At 52.8% G+C, this 19,391-nt stretch overlaps 7 protein-coding genes across 7 annotated transcripts; 3 read left to right on the forward strand and 4 right to left on the reverse strand.

Moving 5' to 3' along the window:
- Positions 1–61: 61 nt before the first annotated feature.
- Positions 62–319, forward strand: IAQ61_008971 (uncharacterized protein; the record flags this gene model as incomplete). Its single annotated transcript, XM_066098200.1, has 1 exon — positions 62–319. The coding sequence occupies one exon, from the start codon at positions 62–64 to the stop codon at positions 317–319; it is 258 nt and encodes an 85-aa protein (XP_065951839.1).
- A 602-nt stretch (positions 320–921) lies between these two features.
- IAQ61_008972 (uncharacterized protein) lies at positions 922–3,873 on the reverse strand (the record flags this gene model as incomplete). The annotated part of the gene is made up of 5 exons (XM_066098201.1): positions 922–935; positions 1,026–3,047; positions 3,098–3,265; positions 3,412–3,474; positions 3,846–3,873. 5 exons carry the CDS (start codon positions 3,871–3,873, stop codon positions 922–924), a joined length of 2,295 nt encoding a protein of 764 aa, XP_065951840.1.
- A 1,750-nt stretch (positions 3,874–5,623) lies between these two features.
- IAQ61_008973 (uncharacterized protein) lies at positions 5,624–6,778 on the reverse strand (the record flags this gene model as incomplete). The annotated part of the gene is made up of 1 exon (XM_003836577.1): positions 5,624–6,778. One exon carries the CDS (start codon positions 6,776–6,778, stop codon positions 5,624–5,626), a length of 1,155 nt encoding a protein of 384 aa, XP_003836625.1.
- A 385-nt stretch (positions 6,779–7,163) lies between these two features.
- On the reverse strand, positions 7,164–9,730 carry IAQ61_008974 (uncharacterized protein; the record flags this gene model as incomplete). The annotated part of the gene is made up of 4 exons (XM_003836578.2): positions 9,080–9,730; positions 8,954–9,022; positions 7,566–8,899; positions 7,164–7,496 (listed from the first exon to the last, which is right to left on the reverse strand). Exons 1-4 carry the CDS (start codon positions 9,231–9,233, stop codon positions 7,164–7,166), a joined length of 1,890 nt encoding a protein of 629 aa, XP_003836626.2. The 5' UTR covers positions 9,234–9,730.
- A 66-nt stretch (positions 9,731–9,796) lies between these two features.
- Positions 9,797–10,210, forward strand: IAQ61_008975 (uncharacterized protein; the record flags this gene model as incomplete). The annotated part of the gene is made up of 2 exons (XM_066098202.1): positions 9,797–9,926; positions 9,999–10,210. The coding sequence occupies 2 exons, from the start codon at positions 9,797–9,799 to the stop codon at positions 10,208–10,210; spliced, it is 342 nt and encodes a 113-aa protein (XP_065951841.1).
- A 1,002-nt stretch (positions 10,211–11,212) lies between these two features.
- Positions 11,213–13,037, reverse strand: IAQ61_008976 (uncharacterized protein). Its single transcript, XM_003836580.2, has 3 exons — positions 12,177–13,037; positions 11,780–12,123; positions 11,213–11,728 (listed from the first exon to the last, which is right to left on the reverse strand). Exons 1-3 carry the CDS (start codon positions 12,631–12,633, stop codon positions 11,624–11,626), a joined length of 906 nt encoding a protein of 301 aa, XP_003836628.1. The 5' UTR covers positions 12,634–13,037; the 3' UTR covers positions 11,213–11,623.
- Positions 13,038–19,347, forward strand: IAQ61_008977 (uncharacterized protein; the record flags this gene model as incomplete). Its single annotated transcript, XM_066098203.1, is given in 11 exon segments — positions 13,038–13,195; positions 13,254–13,273; positions 13,343–13,393; positions 13,446–14,166; positions 14,585–14,648; positions 14,773–14,883; positions 14,897–15,012; positions 15,092–15,321; positions 15,366–15,522; positions 15,568–16,668; positions 16,794–19,347. 11 exon segments carry the CDS (start codon positions 13,152–13,154, stop codon positions 19,345–19,347), a joined length of 5,169 nt encoding a protein of 1,722 aa, XP_065951842.1. The 5' UTR covers positions 13,038–13,151.
- Between the last annotated feature and the right edge of the window lie 44 nt (positions 19,348–19,391).

Consider the following 19,391-nt stretch of genomic DNA (forward strand, 5'->3'; position numbering starts at 1 on the left):
TGTTCGCAACGAAGCCAGAGCGTTCCATGTCGGATGTGGTGATTTCCCAGACGCAGTGTCCATGGTCCGCAAACGTGCCTCCATCACCGCCCTGTCCAAGACCGTTCTGGAGTCTATTTCTGCAACAGGGCTTCAACGCTGCTCCTCCCCATCTAGCAAGCCATCTGCCATCTTCACGCCAGAGACCAAAGACTTGTTCAAACCGCCACCTGTTCCCCGAAACTTGCTAGCCCGAGGCCAGAAGACTGGAATAGATTGCTGCAAGAATATTTGTCCATGGCGTGTTGATTGGGCCAGCTGCGAATTTCCCACTGGTTAGTTGTCAGTTGTCAGTTGTCATTCGTTGCTCGGTGAGCGGCACCGTCGCTGTCCCTACTGAATTTACCACGCAGCATGTATGCATGAATGCATGCATACCGGTACCATGTTAGCCATATCAGGCATATCAGGCACGACATGCACCAGTCCCCCCTTGCAAACGCCATCACCACTACTACTACTACTACTACTTCCACCTACACAACCACCACACACGCACACACACACACATCACCCAAAACAAAAACATCGACCACCAACGACACATCTCACATACTATACATACGCTACATAGCCAGCAGCCAGTGCAAACCCGCACCAAGTCCGTTATAACCAAGGACGCAGAAAAGGGGGAGAAGAGAGAAACGGCCTTGGCTTCGCTCTCGTGACACATGTCCCAATCCCGGTTAGAATCCAATTGTTCCCCAACAACGCCAGGTAAAAACGAGGATAGACTCCAAGGTAGGAACATGGACGCGAGTGCCAGAACCAAACGACGCCTGGAAACAGACGGATGCTGGTGGAACAAGACAAAAAGACGAGCAAGCGTCTGCATCCTGACTGGCTCGTCCTTGATTCAGTCCACGGTCCATCGTCTTCATCTTATCCAAGCAAAACTGCAAGACAATTAGCCGGATTGCGCAGTCAAGAGATGACCAAATCATCATCACCACCCCAATGGCTCAAAGGTGGACAAGAACACTTACTCTCCCACTCCCATTCCTTCATCACGCCCAACCAATGCAATCGTCCCTTGACCGTGAACTCGGGCGGCAGCAGCTCGTGACTGGCACCAGCGCGCAGTCGTCTTCTCGCCGGACCGACGAGCATACCGGCGGCATGAGACGACGACGACGACGACGCAGTGGGCGCACCCTCATCCACATCCACCGCCCTCCTCTTGGAAGCCGCGTCGCGCTGCCATCCGGCATCAGCATGCGCCTCAAAGTCTTCAAAATAGGCGTCTAGGTCGCGCTTGGGTGGCACATCCGGCGAGAAGCCGTCGTTGCGCACGAGTCCGGCCTCGTAGGCGTCGCGACGGCCCCAGACTTCCTTGGTCACTTCGAGGCCGCGGTCAATGATGCCTAGCTTCATGCGCCGTGACATGAGGGTCCAGCGCTGCACCACCCACTCGCGGTCATGTGGCTCCGTGGCTTCGCTTCCGGCAGCCATGAGCGGGTAAATGTGGACAATGATGGACCGGGAGCGCGGCTCTACAGCGGCCAATTCACAGAGCACTCGCTTCGCCAGCACACTCGACGACTGCGATGGCATCTCGGGGACGGCCTGGTGCAGATAGAGCAGCGTTGCGTATTGGTACGCGGTTGCCGTCCTGATGGAGTCGTGCGGGCTCGTCGTCTCGTCTTCGGGGTTTTCGATAAACGAAGGCGGAGTCCAGCCTTGGAGCTGGGCCCTTAATTGCATGGCTTGTGACACCACCTCTCGCTCATTCCTCGTCGACTTGGACCTGCGCACCTTTCGCACCAGATTGGCGACACGACCGATGATGGGGAACAGGGTGTGTGCACAGCCCTGCAACGGATCCAGGACCGGGTCCATTTCCCCACTTGCGTAGATGCTCTCCTGAACCGCATCGACATCGTTGGAGGCGTCGTCGTCCGCAGACGTCAGACGTGCAATGACGTCCATGTAGATCCAAGTCTTGCAGAGAAACTTGAGACGGGCCCACTCCTCGCCCCGCTTCGGGGTTTTGCGATGCTCTACGAGGGCATCATTGATCATGATCTTGGCGCCCTTGATGTGATCAAAGCCCGTGCGAATGTGCTGATCCCATGATTCTGCAAAGGCAAGGACGAGCGTCGTCGAGATGGCTGCATCATACCGCATATTCTGAATGCTTGTGGAAAGGGTCTTGATTGCCGTCGTCATGTGGTCGATGCCCTGGATGCGCAGGGCGGGAACGTCCTTGGATTGATGAAACGACGTCATGGAAGCAATGGCATGATAGAGCGCAGGGCAATCCCGAGCGAGGGGCCAGACCAGCGTCCGCCACGGGTTTTCCGTCGGTCCATCCTTGACCGACAGCACCCCGCACGTCTCTCGATCGAAGCGTCGGGTGAGATTTTCCGGGGCGGCAAGGGCGAATTGCGGCTGTGCGGGTATCCTGAGCTCTGGCGAACTCGAAGCCGAGCTGGACGAGTGCGAGGTGGCTGGTGATGGCAGACGGACGACCCAGGACTCGGACTCGTTGCGGGTGACTCGCGTAATCTCCTCGACGTCGTCTTCCACGGCGGGTGGCGGAGTCAGGCCGGTTGGCTGGTAAAAGGCCTCGTGTTGGGAGAGAAAGGAAGAGTATTCGGCTGGAGGGACGGTGAGGTCGGTGCCCGGGTTCAGCAAGTCGACGAGGAGCGGGGACTGGCCAGAAGAGAGGCTGGAAGGCGGCGGATGCCTCGCCTGGCCAGCCAGGACGTTGGCGCCAAACCGGCCGCCTTGTGAGCCGAGAGCACCAGGCGCAAACGAGTCGGCGGGCGAGATGGACAGAGGCGTCATCCGATGGGGCGGAGACTGGGAGGCAGGGTACATGGCATCCGACGCGGCGTAGGCGGGCCGCGAGCAGGAGGGTTGAACGGGGGCGAGGTGCGGGTTGTGAAAGGGAGAAGGCGGCGGGGGGTAGGCTACCCTGTGCCGAGACTGGGCAGGGTAGCCATGGCCGTGGTGTGCCAGTCCGGCCTGGTGGTGGTGGTGGAGGGGGAGCTGCAGGCCATCATCTACCACTGTCAGATGGAGGTGGGAACAAGGAGGAGGGCAGGAATCCCACCTTTGCGTGTCTTTGTCGGTGGTTTGCCGGGCACGTTTGGCTCTTCAAAGGGACGCCATTTGTAGTCTTTTCGGTAGCCACCACAGGTGACGGCTCGTCGTTTGCATTGCTGGCAGGTGGGCTTGGATTCGTCACATTTGAGGCGCTTTGCTTTGCACGTCACGCAGCCTGTTTCGTGTTGGCCATGGTTGCCTGCGCGTGGAAGAGGCCGTCTGTTCTCTTCTTCTTTCCCCGTCTCGTTTCGGTGACGAAGCAGCGAGAGAGCAGGAGGGCAAGGAGAGGGGGCGAGCAGAAGAGGGGGAACGAGCACCTACCATTTCGACTCTTGGACTGCTTCCGCTTGGTGACGCGGTCAGCCGAAGCCGCTTCTTTTGTTGCTGTGGGGGGTTCTTTGGTGGATGCAGGTCGTTGGGCAGCCGTCGTCTTGTTGTGGGCGGGCGTGATGGAGTTGGTGATGGAGTTGGTGATGGAGTTGGTGATGGAGTTGGTGATGGAGTTGGTGATGGAGTTGGTGATGGAGTTGGTGATGGAGTTGGTGATGGAGTTGGTGATGGAGTTGGTGGTGGAGTTGGTGGTGGAGTTGGTGGTCGTGGTGTTGGCGTTGGTGGCCGTTGCAGCCGGTCTCGCCGGAGCGCTCTCCGGCGGCGATCTTAGCACGAGCGAGGGCAACGGAGCAGGCGGCCTGGCCGTCCCCGCCATGTGCAGCGACAACGACAGCGACAACGACAACGACAACGACAACGACAACGGGCGAGGGAGAGGCCCAAGGGGTGCATCCAGCGGGCCAGCCGACAAAGGCAGGTCAAGTCAAGTGGGCTTGGATGATGGTGCTCTGGGAAGCAAGGCAGGCCAGTAGGAGTAGGTCGTGGGTAGGGTAGGGTAGGGTCAGTCGGCGGTAGGTCGGTATTGTGGTGACACGGTTTAGGTTGGGTACGGTAGGCAGCCAGTCAGCCAGGCCAGTCTGAGGGCGCAATCAGGGAAGAAGCAAACAAGACAAGACAAGACAAGACACGACAATAAAAGGACCGGCTGCCTGCGAAATGATGATTTCGAACAAGGCGGGCGCTGCGAGGGAACTCTCGGTAGCTTACCTTCTCTACACAACTACTGTGGGGGGGCGGGAAGGGAAGCGCGCCTAGCGCAATCAAGCAGCAGACCAGGGCTGGGGGAGTGTTTTTTTTTTGTTCTTACGAATCAGACGGCAAAGATAGAGTGCAGGGGGGGGAGAGGGAGAGAGAGGGAGAGAGACAGTGCATAGGTACATATGACATGGACCTATCGGGCAGTATTCATAAGAATCACCATCCTCCCTCCTCCCTCGAACCGGCAAAGGGGGGACAGACACAGACACACGCACGCACATGTGCACTCCATACCATCTGCATTCACCCACACACACCCTAGCATCCAACTCTCGACTCGACTCGACGACACAAGTTGGGAAGCAAGTATAGATTAGGAGGCCCATGTACCAGGCCAAGGTAGCATGTAACTACATGTACAAAAGTAGGTACCATCCATGTATGTCCCTAACCAGCCACTGCTCCGTCCAGACAGACCCCCCCCTCGTACGCATTGGCAATATCTTGTGTCTCCCTTCCCGTGCTCGAGTCCACCGACAGGGAACAGACAGAGGGAGATTGGATGGGGTACTGTAGGACCAGGCTGTGTGTACGGTACTTGTGAGAGAGGGACAGAGAGTGTGGACATGTGCATGTGTACGGTCTGTACCTAGAGAGTCTCTGTCCATCCATCCATCCATCCATCCACCTCCCCTCTCTCTCTCTCTCTCTCTCTGTGATCGCCCGCTACGAGATGTTATGCCGTCCCCACGCCCATGAACCGACCTAGGTCCTTCAAGTTAGTGGCCCTCCACTCTCCACTCTCCACTCTCCACTCTCCACTCTCTCCACTCGCGCAAAAAACCCCCGTCCCCCGTCCCCCGTCACCCGTCACCCGTCACCCGTCACCCGTCGTTAGCGCTGCAGCCTGGTTGCGGTGGTTGCGGGAGCCAAACGGTCCATCCGCCAACGCTCGCCAGACGCCTTTTCCTCTTGCTTCCAGTCTGGCGTTTGTTTGCGGGTTGGGAAGCGAGGATGGGCTACCGGCACCGTACCTACCACCGCCCTGCCTACCCAAAACACTTGGCTTGGCTTGATTTGATCTCACGAGGAAAAGACAGCAGGCGTCGGAGAAATCGGCCGAGGACACTCGCACAGACAATCACCGATCCTCGAGACAGGTACATGGATTCCATGCTGCGTGCAAGGCAAGCACATGTGTGTCTGTGTCCTAGTACTAAGTACTACTACTACTACTACTACTACAAACAGGTGAACAGACCGTCATGTCATCATCTCGTAGTCAGCATGAAAACCCCCGGCCTCATGACTAGCCACTGTCATCCCAACCATCGGCCTGACTCAGCCCTCTGCGAAGATGACTCCATGGACACAATCCATGTCTTGTCCCACTGCCCACTGCCCACTGCCACCCCACCCTCCACACACACACACACACACACACCTAGTTGCCAACCTGGATCGCATACCCCCCGTCCACCGTCACCGTCTGTCCGTTGAGGTACTGGCAGCCAACGACAAAGAGTATCGCCGCCGCCATGTCTTGATCCTTGCCCGGACGCTGCGCCGGAAGTCCCTCCTTGTGCTCCTTGGCCATCTCCGACTTTTGGTTGTCGTCGCGGCTGTCGTTGGTCGTCATCTCGCTGGGAAAGACGCCTGGCGCGATGCTGTTGACCCGGACCTTGACGCCGCACTTTGCAATCTCAGCGGCCAGCATCCTGTTCAGATGAATGGCGGCCCCTTTGCTCGAGTTGTACGCAAAGTGGCCCTGTGAAATCCGAATGTGGCCAGAGAGGGAGCTGATGTTGACAATCGTGCCCGAGTAGCCCTTGTTCGCCTCGGTCGACTTGTTCACCAGCGGCAGAAACGCCATGCTCATGAGGAAGGGGGCCACGACGTTGGTCTGGTACACATCCAGCCACTCCTTCTCCGTCGTCCGGTCGTAAAACTCCTTCTTCAGCTGCTCCGCACTGTCCACGCTCGTCTCTCCCTTGTCCGGCGCAATACCAGCATTGTTGACCAGAATATCCAGGTACTTCTCCTTGGACTCCATCTCCTCGACCAGCCTGTCCACCCCGTCCTTGGTAGATACATCGCCTACCATGGCTATGATTTGGCCAGGAATTCCCTTGCCGTGCACTGCAACAACCTTGTCCAGCTTCTCCTCGGTGCGCCCGACAATGTACACTCTTGCCCCGTTCACCGCTAGGGTTTGCGTAATCATCAAGCCAATCCCAGATCCACCTCCCGTCACGAGCGCAACCTTGCCCTTGACGTTGAAGACCTTGCCGAGCTCCAGTTCCGAGTTGTTGGTTGCCATGTTGCCGGTCGTGTACTCTCTTGCCTCGCTGCGTACAACTGTTGGTCTTGCACGGTAATGGTAGTCTTGCCACGGGCTACTTCTGCTTGGACGGACACGTATCGGCCCCGCGCTGCAATCGCTTGAAGTGAGGCAGATTTTGTCCTTGTCTTTCTTGTCGGCGTTGCAAATCCTCGAATTATACCTCGCTCCCGTCATGGCCAATGTTCTGACGTCACGCCGCACCGCGCTCGACACGCGCGTCAGCGTGACGTTGGAACCGCTCAACAACATTGCCATCAGTGAAGACTTGACTTGTCTGCTGGGACACGGGTTTGCCAAAGAGCGAATCAGAGGAAATAAATGCGCTTCAAGTGAGCAGAGGACAGCAGCTGTTTGTCAAAAGAGGATGGGGCGGCAAGGGTGGACAGGAGGAAAAGAGACGTTGGCATTACATCACTCAAGCGTTCGGTTACGTGGTAAGTATTTGGATGGCGCCTGTGCGAAGTCACGGGATGGTCGAGAGAGTCCGTCTTCAGGAGATTGGGCATGCTACTCTGCGCGAGATGGACAGATGTCAAAGGCGGTGCAAGTAAGAATAGCCAGCCACCATCTCCAAAGACATGGCCGCAATAAATCTTGCCCAACATTCCCCATGGGTATAACCCAGCCACCCCCCCCAGCATCAATGAAACTCCGCCTGCACACTCCCATACCGAACCCCATCTACCTTGAGCTCAAACACCAGCCCCGCACTCTCCATCCGCATATCCAGCGTGAAATCCAGATTGTCAAACTCGACCCCCTTGCTCGTCTTCAGCCGCGTAAACAAACTCCTGGGCACGCTACCGAGATCCGTCGTCAGCGTGCAGACGTTGATGAGCCCCTTGCAAAACGAGTCGGGCGCGGTGTCGGCGTCACAGGCAATCAGATCGTCCTCGACGAGGAGCGATTGGCCCGGCCGGAAGTTGCGGGTGTAGTGGAAGGAAACGGGGTTCTTCTCCGACACCCGGGCGCCCTGGTTCCCTGTCAGCTGGGGGGTACGGGTGTTGTTGGCAAGGGGATTGGGGGGTGGTGGTGTACCTACCTTGGCGATGTGCCATTGCATCCGATCGGATACCATCCACCGTTCCCATAGCGGACTCCAGTATCTATCGCATATGGAGTGTTTTGCCTCGTCAAAGACGGTCGCGTAGCTGGTGCCGTAGTGCCATCGAGACCGTCTACTGATGACCATGTTGCCCTCCAACCCCCGTAGTACCGCACCGCGCACCACCGCCGTCCACGCGTGGATCGGGTGGTAAATCTCAATGGATGGCGAGCCAGTCGGCGCGACAGCCTGTGTCGGCCTCTCGGTATAGGGCGGGGGAGGCGCGCGCTGGAAGTGGGATTTCATCTGCTTGTACAGATAGTTACTCTGGCCGAACCCGCCGACCAGAACAATACCACACACCAGGCCCCCCTTGGCACGTATGCTCTGCACTTGACCCTCCACCAATTGTATAACCTCTTGCACGACAGGATCGAAAATAGCCTTGACCTGCTCCGCGCTCATGACCAAGAAGCCAGACTCCAGCCCTGCCGCCTCGTCATCTGGCAGGCCGGGAAATGGGATGTTGATCTCGGCGTGCTCCTCGTCGTTGAAATTCCGCTTGACGAAATCCTCCCAATACTTCAGCCCCATGTTCCACGTCTTGCCCTTTTGCTCCCGCATCCACTGGTACCGCTGCCGGCCTATTCGCTGCTGCACGTGCTCCTCGAAGCGGTAGTTGAGAAAGGCAGAACCGCACAAAGCGCCCGTGCCGACGGCGGATTCCTCGACCCGCAGCGGACTAAGCTGAGTGATTTGATATGCTATCAAGTCGACGGTGCCACCGCCGGCGTCGCAGACGACAAAGTTGTCGCCGAGTTTCAAGTGGGTTGGTTGGATGGCCTTGAGAGTGTACACAGCAGCAGCCTCGGGCTCTGAAATCAGTTGGAGGTCGTGTCGATTGCCTAGGCCAGCCCTTTCCGCAGCCTTGAGTGTGGCGTCTTTTGCAGCATCGGACCAGACAGCGGGCACGGTGAGGACGACTTCGACCTTGGTCATGCCCATAAAAGTCTCGCCGTAGCGCCGGGTCAAGACTTCCATGGTGTGTTTGTATATCTGTGCGAGATAGTCGGACACAGCTTCCATGACCGTCTTTTCGTATCTTCGTAGCTGAGCAGCCGTCTCGAGAGGAGATACGAAGTGCGGCAGCTTCTGACTGCGGTCTAGGAAGAGCTTGACACATCTTAGACGTGGCTCCTCGGGCTTCAGCTGAAATCCCCATTTGATGTTTGACGACGATTTCGTCGCTGTCCTGAGGGACGACGGGCCGTCTTTTTGTGCTGCTGTATCTGCATAGCCTATTTCCGTCGGGACTTTCTCAGAGCTAAGGCCTGCCTAATCTTCAGCTTTTCGCAAGTCCACCGCATCCTATCAAGGCGCTGTACCGTTGCCGCCTGGCCATGTTTTTATCACGTCAATGTCGTCGGGTGTAGCACTGTACACTGCTGCAACGCCTGGCCACAGTCAACAAGAAGTTCCCATGAATCTTTTAGACGGGATCAAGCACCCACCGCTGAATGTAGTCCCAAAGTCGATGCCTACTATAAGCCTGTCCTGTGTGGTGACAGCTTGCGGAGCCTCTGCGCTGCTCGTCTCAACACTCGCATTGAGGCCTGGGTTGAATGTATAGGGGACATTGGGTCCTTTGTTCTGAAAGGCCATCATGGATTGCCTAGCAGAAGCGCCGCACCTTGTTTCTACCGGGTTGTCCGCTGCGTGGCCTGGCTCGTTGCATGCGGCATAAACAAGAGGACCAAGCTATACTGAGTCGTTGCGGGTATATCTAGACGTGGATTTTACGCGCCGGTCGAAGAGGACGTTAGAGACGTGCGTGCCTGAGGGGCATTTGAACCTTCAAGCACCGGCGAAAGCGCGTCGCGGTATCGAAGCCGCGAAATAGTCGTGGGCTGCGCGCAAGAGGCGTCCGGTTGCTGCAACTTTGGCGATCATCACCTATGAGGCTGCATGATGAACTAGCATTAGGGGAGCCCCGCAGTCGCGTCGTGGCGTGCCATCTTCCCAAGTTTTGCTCAATAGTTGCTTGGAATGTATTTCATGACCATCGGGATCTTTTGCTCAAAGCTTTAATAGTGCTGCAATGGTCGTCCAATTGACAATTCCGAATTGCGACCGTGATGTGGGAACGTGAAGCTGAAGGTTACCGGTAGATAGAGCGCAGCTATGAGTGGAGAGAAGAAGAGCCCTGCTCCACAAAAACAATATCGAACATGCATGCGTCATCATGTCCGACAACATCAAGAGAATTCTGGCTGTCTCAGCGTCAAGCGAGGAACAAGATTGATGTCGTAGAGCTCCATGCTTTCCTCAAATGCAATGACAAACCCACCCAAGGTCGTCGTAGCTGCTTCCCATGCGAAGAATGAAGAGAGGCACCAAGAAGAAACCCTTTAAACACTATGTTGCGACGAGCACGGGACGAAGAGGATATCGTGATAAACATGGATCTGCGACATGCCGGTGCAGATCATGTTTCTGGGGATGAAGCACCCGTTGCCCGCGAGCAGGTGGGATCAGACAGGATTGCCGAGCTAGAGAGAGCACTAGATTCACCAAAGAGGAGCAACATCTTCTCCGGAGGAAGGAATATCAGGATACGTCAGACGAATTCAGATTCGACGTAGCGGACGACGAGCAATCCACCATAGAAACTCTCAGCCAAGAAGCGGAGAAGCAGTGGTGCATCCGCGGATCACTCTTACGAAGAAGTTCTGAAGGGAAACAAGGGTTGCATAGGCTCAGGATCAAATCAGATTTCAGAATCCAACACCAAAGTGCAGCGACTCACACACAAAAGAAGAGTGAAATTCATTGACGTCTCATCTTCACCCCGCGGAAAAAGAACTGGCAAAAAACGCATGCAGCAGCTCATCTCTCTCAAAGGAAAACCATCTCCTCCCTCATACATGGGGACTCGCCGATCACCGACAGCGACCTCACTGAAGCGTTTTCATACCTATTCGACCGCGTTCGCAAGTGAACAGTCCCAAACTTCAACCAATCCACCTCGAATCTGACAGCCGTCCCAAACGACACGACGAACGTGTTGAGAAGCATACTACCTGGCCCTACGAGCGTAACCAGTGTGCAGAAGCTTGCTCTGTGCCAAACTGTCGTGTCCCACTTTTGCATGCCTATCCTTGAGGAAATCGTTCTTGGTAGGACTACCAAGTACGGGGGCCCGCTAGAAGTATTTGCACGGTGCGATCAGGAACTACAAGGTAGTGCATCATACCGTGAGTGGCAGCATTTCACAATACGCGCTATTGAACAGAGCAATATAGGAGAGATGTTTCGACGAGGCCGAGATTACCTACTGCATCAAATTGCCATTGACATCGGGCATGTACTGTTTACAATCTCTTCGGTTAGTCTGTCATCAAGAGCACAATCTGTTCTGGTCAGTATCGTCACAGCTGGCGATGTGTAGCGCATGATCGCGTTGCAGAAAGCGAAATATCAAGTGTGTTCCTTTCGCAGAAAACACATGGAATGTTTTACGTTTGATCATCGAAAGATGGAGGCAATAAACTACTTCGAGGATGATATGGATGAGAACAATTATTCGGGCAAATGGAAAGCACTTTCTGTGTTGCGCCCTGTTCAGAGATTTTTTTTGGAGACGAGCACGGAGAAATTCTGGATATCAAAAACGTACTATTCAAAGCAAAAGTCTGCATGTACCAGTCGCGTCCCTAGAGACCACATGTCATATACACTCTATAATTACGCATCTTCAAGAATGTGTCAACAGCTCGCTTCTCATTCAAACCATACAATGGTGCTCGAGGAGCGGGTAGGAACGAAAATAATGGAGCCAAAGGCAGTAGCAACACGATCCAAGATTCGACGGCACAAGACGTGCATTGTCGAGTTGGAGAGCGTGAGCAATTTGATCTTCGCACGCAGACTAATCGACACAGTATTGAGGAATGACTCGTGGCAATTTAAGAATGTGCGTGATTCCAGGGTGACCGGAAAAGGACAAAGGACAATTCCCAACCGTGATTTAATAGCATGGCATTTGGAGAGCTTCATTATTCATCTAGGTCTTCGTCATCGTCACCTTGAACATCCATGACTCGCTCGCCAGCTCTCTCAAGCGTCTTGCGGCTCCAAACGCGGACACCTTTGTATACAGCCTATAGTCGTTTAGTAAACTCGTACTGGGCCGAGGGAATTGAAACGCTTACCGTTAAAAAGGTACCCACGCCGATGAGTATAATGATCCAACTGACCTGCTCGTATCTATCACGGCCGGTCGTGCGACCTCGGCCTCCACCTCCAATTCTGAAGTAAGACAGCGGACTTGCCAATAGGACTTTCAAGAAACCGAGCACACCCATGCTCGCAAACCCCTTTGCGAAATGCTCATACCAGGTGGACAGTTCGTCGTCTTCAAAGTAGTAATTGGAGCTAGACCACGGAGAGAAGATGCTCCACGGGTCAACATACAGATTAATAATAGGATCAGCAACAAAGCCGAGAACAAAGATGACGGCGATAAGAATGATTACTGTCAGCGCAATTTGGGCAGCTTCGAAAATTAGTTCTATTCCGTTTTCCTTTTTGGGAGAGACTGCAACTTACCAACGCTGCCGATGAAGCGTCCGGCTCCTAGACGCGCAAGCCTATATTTGAAACCACAGGTGGGACACTGCCAGTAATTCCTGCGTCCATAGCTCGGATCCGCGTGGCGCCAAGCCTGTAAACAGGCTTCGTGGACGTATTTCGAGGAGCCTTTACAATTACAGGGTCGGATCAATCTACCACTTTCATCCTCGTAGACGACATTGGAAGACTGGAGAAAGCCTGGGAGACTCTGAGAGGGAGCATTAAAGGTAGGCTGAACAGTCTCCAAGCAGATTCTGCACTGCCTGGGTGGCCAATGAGAGCGTCGACGACGTGAACCTGGGCCGGACGATGGCGCTTCGCCTGTCGCTGATGTACTCGACTCTGGACTTGATGTCGCGTGCGTTGGCTCATTCTTGGGCACATCATCTGGCCAGTACCAGCCCGGCATCGCTTGGAAACCCGACGAAGACATGCTGGGGTACGCCGAAGTTTGTGGAGTTACAGGTGATCTGTATGTTAATGTATCTTTTATCAGGAAGGAAGCATGGAAGGCAATAAGGAGGAGGTTGAAGAAGATGATGTGATTGTTTAGGAGGTTGCGGGCAAGTCATTCGCTCAGAGCTGCAAAGTCTTGGTAGTCCGGATCATGTTCGGACCAAGGCCTCCACTGAAAGGCAGACACGAGGACACGTTGACCGTTTTGGTTGACGGCAAACGCTGGGCAGAGATACGTTCTGGAAGATCAGAGAAAGTCAGAGGTTGAAGCTGCAAGCGCAAAAGTGAAGAAGAGGCCGGAGGCTGGGTATCTCCGAACGCCGATGACGGCTTGGCACAGCTTGCGACGAAGCTCCCGCCTAGAGTAGAGCTCCCGTTTGGATCGCCTCCAAGACTCGCGCCTATCTACCACCCCGCTATATCCTGCCTCTCCTCCTTCGAGTTGTCGGCTTTTGATCCAACAGATTCTGCTTCAACTCGTACACATACTTCGCCATGGCGGACAGATACTCTTTCTCCCTCACCACATTCTCGCCCAGGTAAATACACACTACATGAGTGACGGAGATGGTATGTTTGCTAATTCACTCACAACAGTGGCAAGTTGGTTCAAATCGGTGCGTGGCCTGAGCAGCTATGATCTCCATACTCATAGAGGATCTGTCCCGGAGCTAATATTCCGACAGAATATGCCCTGAATGCTGTCAACCAGGGTGTTACCTCACTGGGTATCAAGGGTAGGCTGCTCACTCGATTTGCACGACAAACACAGCTAATAGGCATATATAGCCACCAATGGAATCGTCCTCGCAACCGAGAAGAAGTCGTCATCACCGCTAATCGATTCGCAATCCTCATCAAAAGTGAGCTTGATCACTCCTAATATCGGCATGGTCTACTCAGGAATGGGACCCGATTACCGTGTCCTTGTCGACAAGGCCCGCAAGGTCTCACATACCGGCTACAAGCGTGTCTACAACGAGTACCCCCCCACGAGGATATTAGTTCAGGATGTGGCAAGAGTGATGCAGGAGGCTACACAGTCAGGTGGTGTCCGGCCGTATGGTGTCAGTCTGCTAATTGCTGGCTGGGATGATGGAATTGAGCCAGAGGCGGAAGGCAAGAGTGAGGAACAGACTAGCGAGGAGAAGAAAAAGGTCAACGACAAGACAGGTGGGATCCTCAAGGGCGGACCCAGTCTGTACCAGGTCGACCCCAGTGGCAGTTACTTTCCGTGGAAAGCCACGGCAATTGGCAAGAGTGCGACCAGCGCGAAGACCTTTTTGGAGAAGCGTTATACGGAAGGGTTGGAGCTTGAGGATGCAATTCACATCGCTCTACTCACTCTGAAAGAGACAATAGAAGGAGAGATGAATGGCGAGACTGTCGAGATTGGCATTGTGGGCCCGCCAGAGGAAAGGCTGCTTGGAGTCGAGGGAGTCGAGGGAGCTGTAGGCCCACGGTTCAGGAAGTTGAGCCCGTCTGAAGTGGAGGACTACCTGACGAACCTGTAAGCACCTGCCGAAGGTCTGTGTTGTCCTGGTCATGTGTCAAAGCATGTACGGCATTTTATATACAGCTTTGATCTGTTATGAGCGTCCCAAATCAGGGAAAGCATAATGAAGCGGGTCATGTAGCATTCACGACAATAAACGCCCCCTTCCATGCCACTAGCAATGATGCCTTATATGTATCGATAACTCGACCTATTCGTAGATGGTTTGCACAGAAGGCGCCTATATTTCATCATGAATGTATCCAATTCGTCGGGACTGTCAGATTCTGTGCTGTTTTCTGAGCCTTGCGATGTACGCCATTAAAGTATACTAAATACCATCACACATCGTGTAGCTTTCCAAAGGCGATTAATCTTTTCTAGCGCTTATAAGCATGAAGATTGTTTCGATAGCTCTAATTATATTTACCAGAATTGTATTCGAACACCAAAGATGGCTGGTCATTGCCAGTACTTGGCGTAGCCGCTCATTATTGGTAAACAGGGCTGCCTAAAGGGGACCTGGTGAGATCGGCTGCGCTTCTGTCTCAGCCTCAACATTGATCTTACCACACACTCCGCAACCTTCTGGCCCCACGATTATTACAATGCACAATGGAGTTCGTGAATGACACCGCGATTGTAGTGGAAACATCTGATGGCGAGCCCTTCCGATTACGCTCATACCAAACGGAGATGGTTGAAGAGAGCCTGCAACAGAATATCATAGTCGTAATGGATACAGGCTCGGGGAAGACACATATTTGAGTACACCAAGGCACATATCAGTACAAAATCTAATCGACTTGTAGAGCAATCGAACGTGCGCGAACGGAACTGGAAACTTGCAGGCCCGATAAGGTGCGCTGGTCTGCCGCTTTGGCCTCTTCGGTACACACTCACTCATGATATGAAAGGTCGTGTGGTTCCTTGCACCCAGCGTCACTTTGTGCGAACAGCAGTATGAGGTTTTCAAATACAACCTGCCAGGCTATGGCATCCAAGTTCTGAGCGGGAAAGATGGCGTCGATCATTGGACGGATCAAGGCACTTGGGATGCGGTGTTGCATAACGTCCGCATCGTACTCTCGACGCACCAGGTGTTACTTGATGCTCTTACACATGCATTCGTTAGGATGAGCAAGTTGGCTCTATTGATCTTCGACGAAGGTTCGTGGTCAATCTCTTCGTGGCTTCGGAGTTGACTTTGTCAGCGCATAATTGCACCTTAAATCATCCCGCGCGTAGGATCATGTCCGACTTCTACAAGCCCTTCGCAGATGCTGCAGATCCCAAAAGTCCTGTACCAAAAATTCTTGGATTGAGCGCAAGCCCTGTTATGAAAGCTGCCGCCACCAAAGAAGCTTTGGAGTAAGTCATTCACATCCCCGTTGTCACTTTTCTCTGACTTCACAGGCAAATTGAGCGCAACCTTCGGGCTATAGCCAGAACACCGAAAATATATCGGTCAGAACTCATGCGATTTGTGCATAAGCCTGAAGTCCTGCAAGTTAGTTACCCCCCTCCCTCACCAAGCGACGTATCCTCCCCATTGTTGCTTTCACTCCAGCATATCCTCGTCACATACGAAATCAAATCAGATCCATACATGCTGGAACTTCTCCAGAAGCAGCAGGATGGGGATGAAGTCAGGAAGCAGCTTGAGAAACTCTTTGTGAGTAGGAAGACGTACTGCTACGAACAAATCAGAACTCTCGCATCTAAAGCATTCGACATGACGCACGAATTCGGTGTTTCGGCGATGGAGTGGTACTTACAGCAGTCTATGGGACAACTCAGAGAAGTAGTCGATATGACCTCGCATCAGCAGCTCTTTGATACAGCCGCTCGCGAGAAGCAACACCTCATGCGTATTCTCGAATCACTTCCTCTCCCTAGGGACACTATTGGGTCTTCTATATCGCCATCAAAGCTTTCTCATAAAGTGGAAATGCTGATTGACCTTCTAGTCTCTGAATTGATGGAAAACCCTGATTTCTTTGGCCTTGTTTTTGTCGAGCAGCGAGTTTTTGTTGCAGCTCTCGCACAGATCCTCGCAACCCATCCTCAGACCCAAAGCCTATTCCGAGTAGGTACCTTCTTTGGAGAATCGCAATCACCTAAGCGCAAGACAAACATAGCAAATCTTGCTGAGTCTAGGAATCAGGGAGCAACGTTGGATGACTTCAGAGCTGGCCGAACCAATCTCATGCTTGCGACCAGTGTACTTGAGGAAGGCATTGACATCTCGAGTTGTAACTTGGTTGTTGATTTCGAAAGACCAAAAAACTTGAAGAGTTTCGTACAAAGACGTGGCAGAGCTCGGAAACAGCGGTCGAAGTACTTCATATTTACTCCACAAGGCCCAGGCTCCAGATCGTCCGAATATTGGCAATCGCTTGAAGCAGACATGCGCAGAGCTTACGAAGATGAATTAAGAATCGTTAAAATGGCCAATGAGAGAGAGAAAGTTGAAGAAGAAGAAGACGGCCGGGAGTTTCGGATACAAAGCACTGGGTAGGTCTTGAACACGTCCCATTGAGCGGTCACGCTTGACTCACCAGTCAATCGCTCTGTGATGCGACTATACGCAGCCGTTTCTGTCCATCTCTCCATCTGGTCTTCTGCTGACTTTAGATAAGGGCGCTTTTGACACTTGACAATGCCTGCCAGCATCTTTATCACTTTTGTGCAGTCTCTGCGACAGGTTCATTCGTGGATTCACGTCCTCAGTTCAAGTTTACCGATGTACTAACCGGACAGATCATATCGGAAGTTCTCCTTCCCATATGTATCGATCCATCTGTAAGAAAAGCGAACAGTCTAAAGAGCTGGAGGACAGAGAAAATGGCAAGAAAAGATGCAGCCTTTGAAGCATATACTGCTTTATATCGAGCCGGTTTAGTTAACGACAACCTTTTACCAATACGTCAAACCACAGATTTTGTTCCGTGTGTTTCGGATCGAACAGCTTCTATTATCGAGGTATCAGCGCTTTACAATCCATGGTACCAGATCGCTCTTTGCCAGCAACGTCGACCATGCACATGGTATCGCACTCTGCTTACGTTGAACGTGCCCAGAGAACAATCGGCTCAATTTGTTCTCTTCACACCCGTAGCGTTACCGCTTAATGATTCGGAGATCTTGTTGCACTGGAATCAGACGGAAAAATACCACGTTAGTAGTTCCTGGCTGCCAGATACGAGCTTGTCTGAACAAGAGGTACAAATACTTCGTTCTATCACTTTCCATATGCTGTACCCGGTTTTCCACGGTAGAATGAAAGACGAGAGAGACGATTTTCTCTGGCTGTTGACACCATGTGATTCAGGCGGTTGTGTGTTGGACAGTACGTCTCTTTCAGCCTTGCAAGCAAAGATGAAAGGTCAGCAATCGCTTTTGGATCTTCTGGAGACGGGACGATTCGACCCGTCAGATTGTGGTCTTATTTCAATACCTGGCGACTCCCGAAAATTTATACTGAACATGGAGCCATCGAATTACTCGAACCCTTCAGAAATTCCTGTTGTATGGGCCAACCGATTTCCCAAGCGCCGAGACTTCCTGCATCCTGTTGTAGGCGACCCGGATCAAGCTATCCCGAATCAAAAAGCGGAACCTTTGCCTATATCCGATTGCATGGTAGACAACTTACCTGCTCAATACTCCATCTTCGCGTTGCTGTTTCCCTCGATTCTGCATAAGTTTGAGTGCGATCTTATTGCTGATCAGTTGCGCACCAGCCTTCTATCGCCAGTGGCTTTCCAGCTATTGGATTTGCCCCTTCTAGTCAAAGCGCTCACATCCTCCTCCACTGGTGAAGTGGAAGACTACCAGCAATTGGAATTTTATGGGGACTGTATTCTGAAGTTCATATCTTCGCTACATCTGATGGCAGCCAACCCGAAAGAGCCAGAAAGTTTTCTCACGCAAAAGAAAGGCAACATCGTCAGCAATGGATCACTTACTCGAGCGTCGCTGTCAGCTGGGCTTGATCGCTATGTCATAACCAAGCGCTTTACTGGAGCAAAATGGCAGCCCAGACTTCTCGTCGAAACAGTCACAGTCACATCACCCCCCAATAAAGTGAAGCTCTCATCGAAGCTCATCGCCGATGTTGTTGAATCCATTATCGGGGCTTCGTTCGTTGTAGGAGGGTTTCCCAAAGCATTTGCTTGCATTCAAACACTTCTGCCATTGGAGAACTGGATATCAATTCCTGATGCAAACAATATCTTGTACGACTTCGCACAGGAAGGTCCCACATTCACAGGTCTATCTACGCTGGAGCGCTTGATAGGACATACGTTCAGCAAGAAGTTTTTACTTCTTGACGCCATAACGCACGCATCTTACCTAGGGCCGAACGTACATTGTGATTACCAAAGAACTGAATTCCTAGGGGATGCTGTTTTGGATTTCATCATCACCAAACGCCTATACGCTCATACCCCTCCACTTGAACACCAAACTATGCATGCTATTAGGACTGCTATGGTGAATGCTTCATTCCTTGCGTTCAGAATGTTCGAAACAACCATCGATGAGCATTTGACCAATAAGGCCACCCTGCAGACTGATGTGCAATCACGAGCACTTTGGCAATTTTTGAGATCTGGAGCGCCCCAAGTCAACGCCGCTAGAGAGATAGCTTTCAAACAACACCAAGAAGCTCGTGGGCAGATTTTAGTGGCCTTGGAAAGAGACGCAAGATATCCGTGGCATCTGCTTGCCCTCACTGATCCACCGAAGTTCTTGTCCGACATTGTGGAGAGTGTTCTAGGGGCGATATACATAGACTCGCGTGGAGACTTCAGCATCTGTCAGGCGTTTGTCCAGCGCCTGGGTATTCTCGAAAGCCTCGAACGCATTCTCCGTGATAATGTCGATTGTCTTCATCCGAAGGAGCGTCTAGGCCACCTTGCGGTCAACAAAGATGTCAAATACATCAAAGTCGATCCGAACAAAGACGATGGTGTTGTCTCGAAAGACATGTACAAGTGCCAAGTTGCGGTGGGTGGAGTAAAAATTGGACATCCGGTAGAAGGTCTCAAGAGACTGAACACAGAAACTATCGCTGCTTCATTGGCGTGCCACGATCTAGAGACTCTTGTCGAATCCAGTATGTGTGATACTGAGGGGGAAGATACATTCTTCGATGCTGAGGATGATAGCATTATGCTGGAAAATTGAGAGCGGACTGTAACGTGTGGTATGGATGCCTTAGGATAAGTAAG

The sequence above is a fragment of the Plenodomus lingam genome (assembly GCF_022343315.1).
Source record: "Plenodomus lingam strain CAN1 chromosome Unknown contig_5, whole genome shotgun sequence".
In the NCBI taxonomy this organism is placed as follows: Eukaryota; Fungi; Ascomycota; class Dothideomycetes; order Pleosporales; family Leptosphaeriaceae; genus Plenodomus; species Plenodomus lingam.

Excerpts from the sequence above, each read along its gene's own strand:
- IAQ61_008976 (XM_003836580.2), bottom strand. The coding sequence starts at position 12,633 with ATGTCTTCGTCGGGTTTCCAAGCGATGCCGGGCTGGTACTGGCCAGAT. Across the intron at positions 12,124-12,176 it reads ACGCTTCATCGGCAGCGTTG|CTGCCCAAATTGCGCTGACA; the intron begins GTAAGTTGCAGT and ends TAATTTTCGAAG. Across the intron at positions 11,729-11,779 it reads GCGTGGGTACCTTTTTAACG|GCTGTATACAAAGGTGTCCG; the intron begins GTAAGCGTTTCA and ends AAACGACTATAG.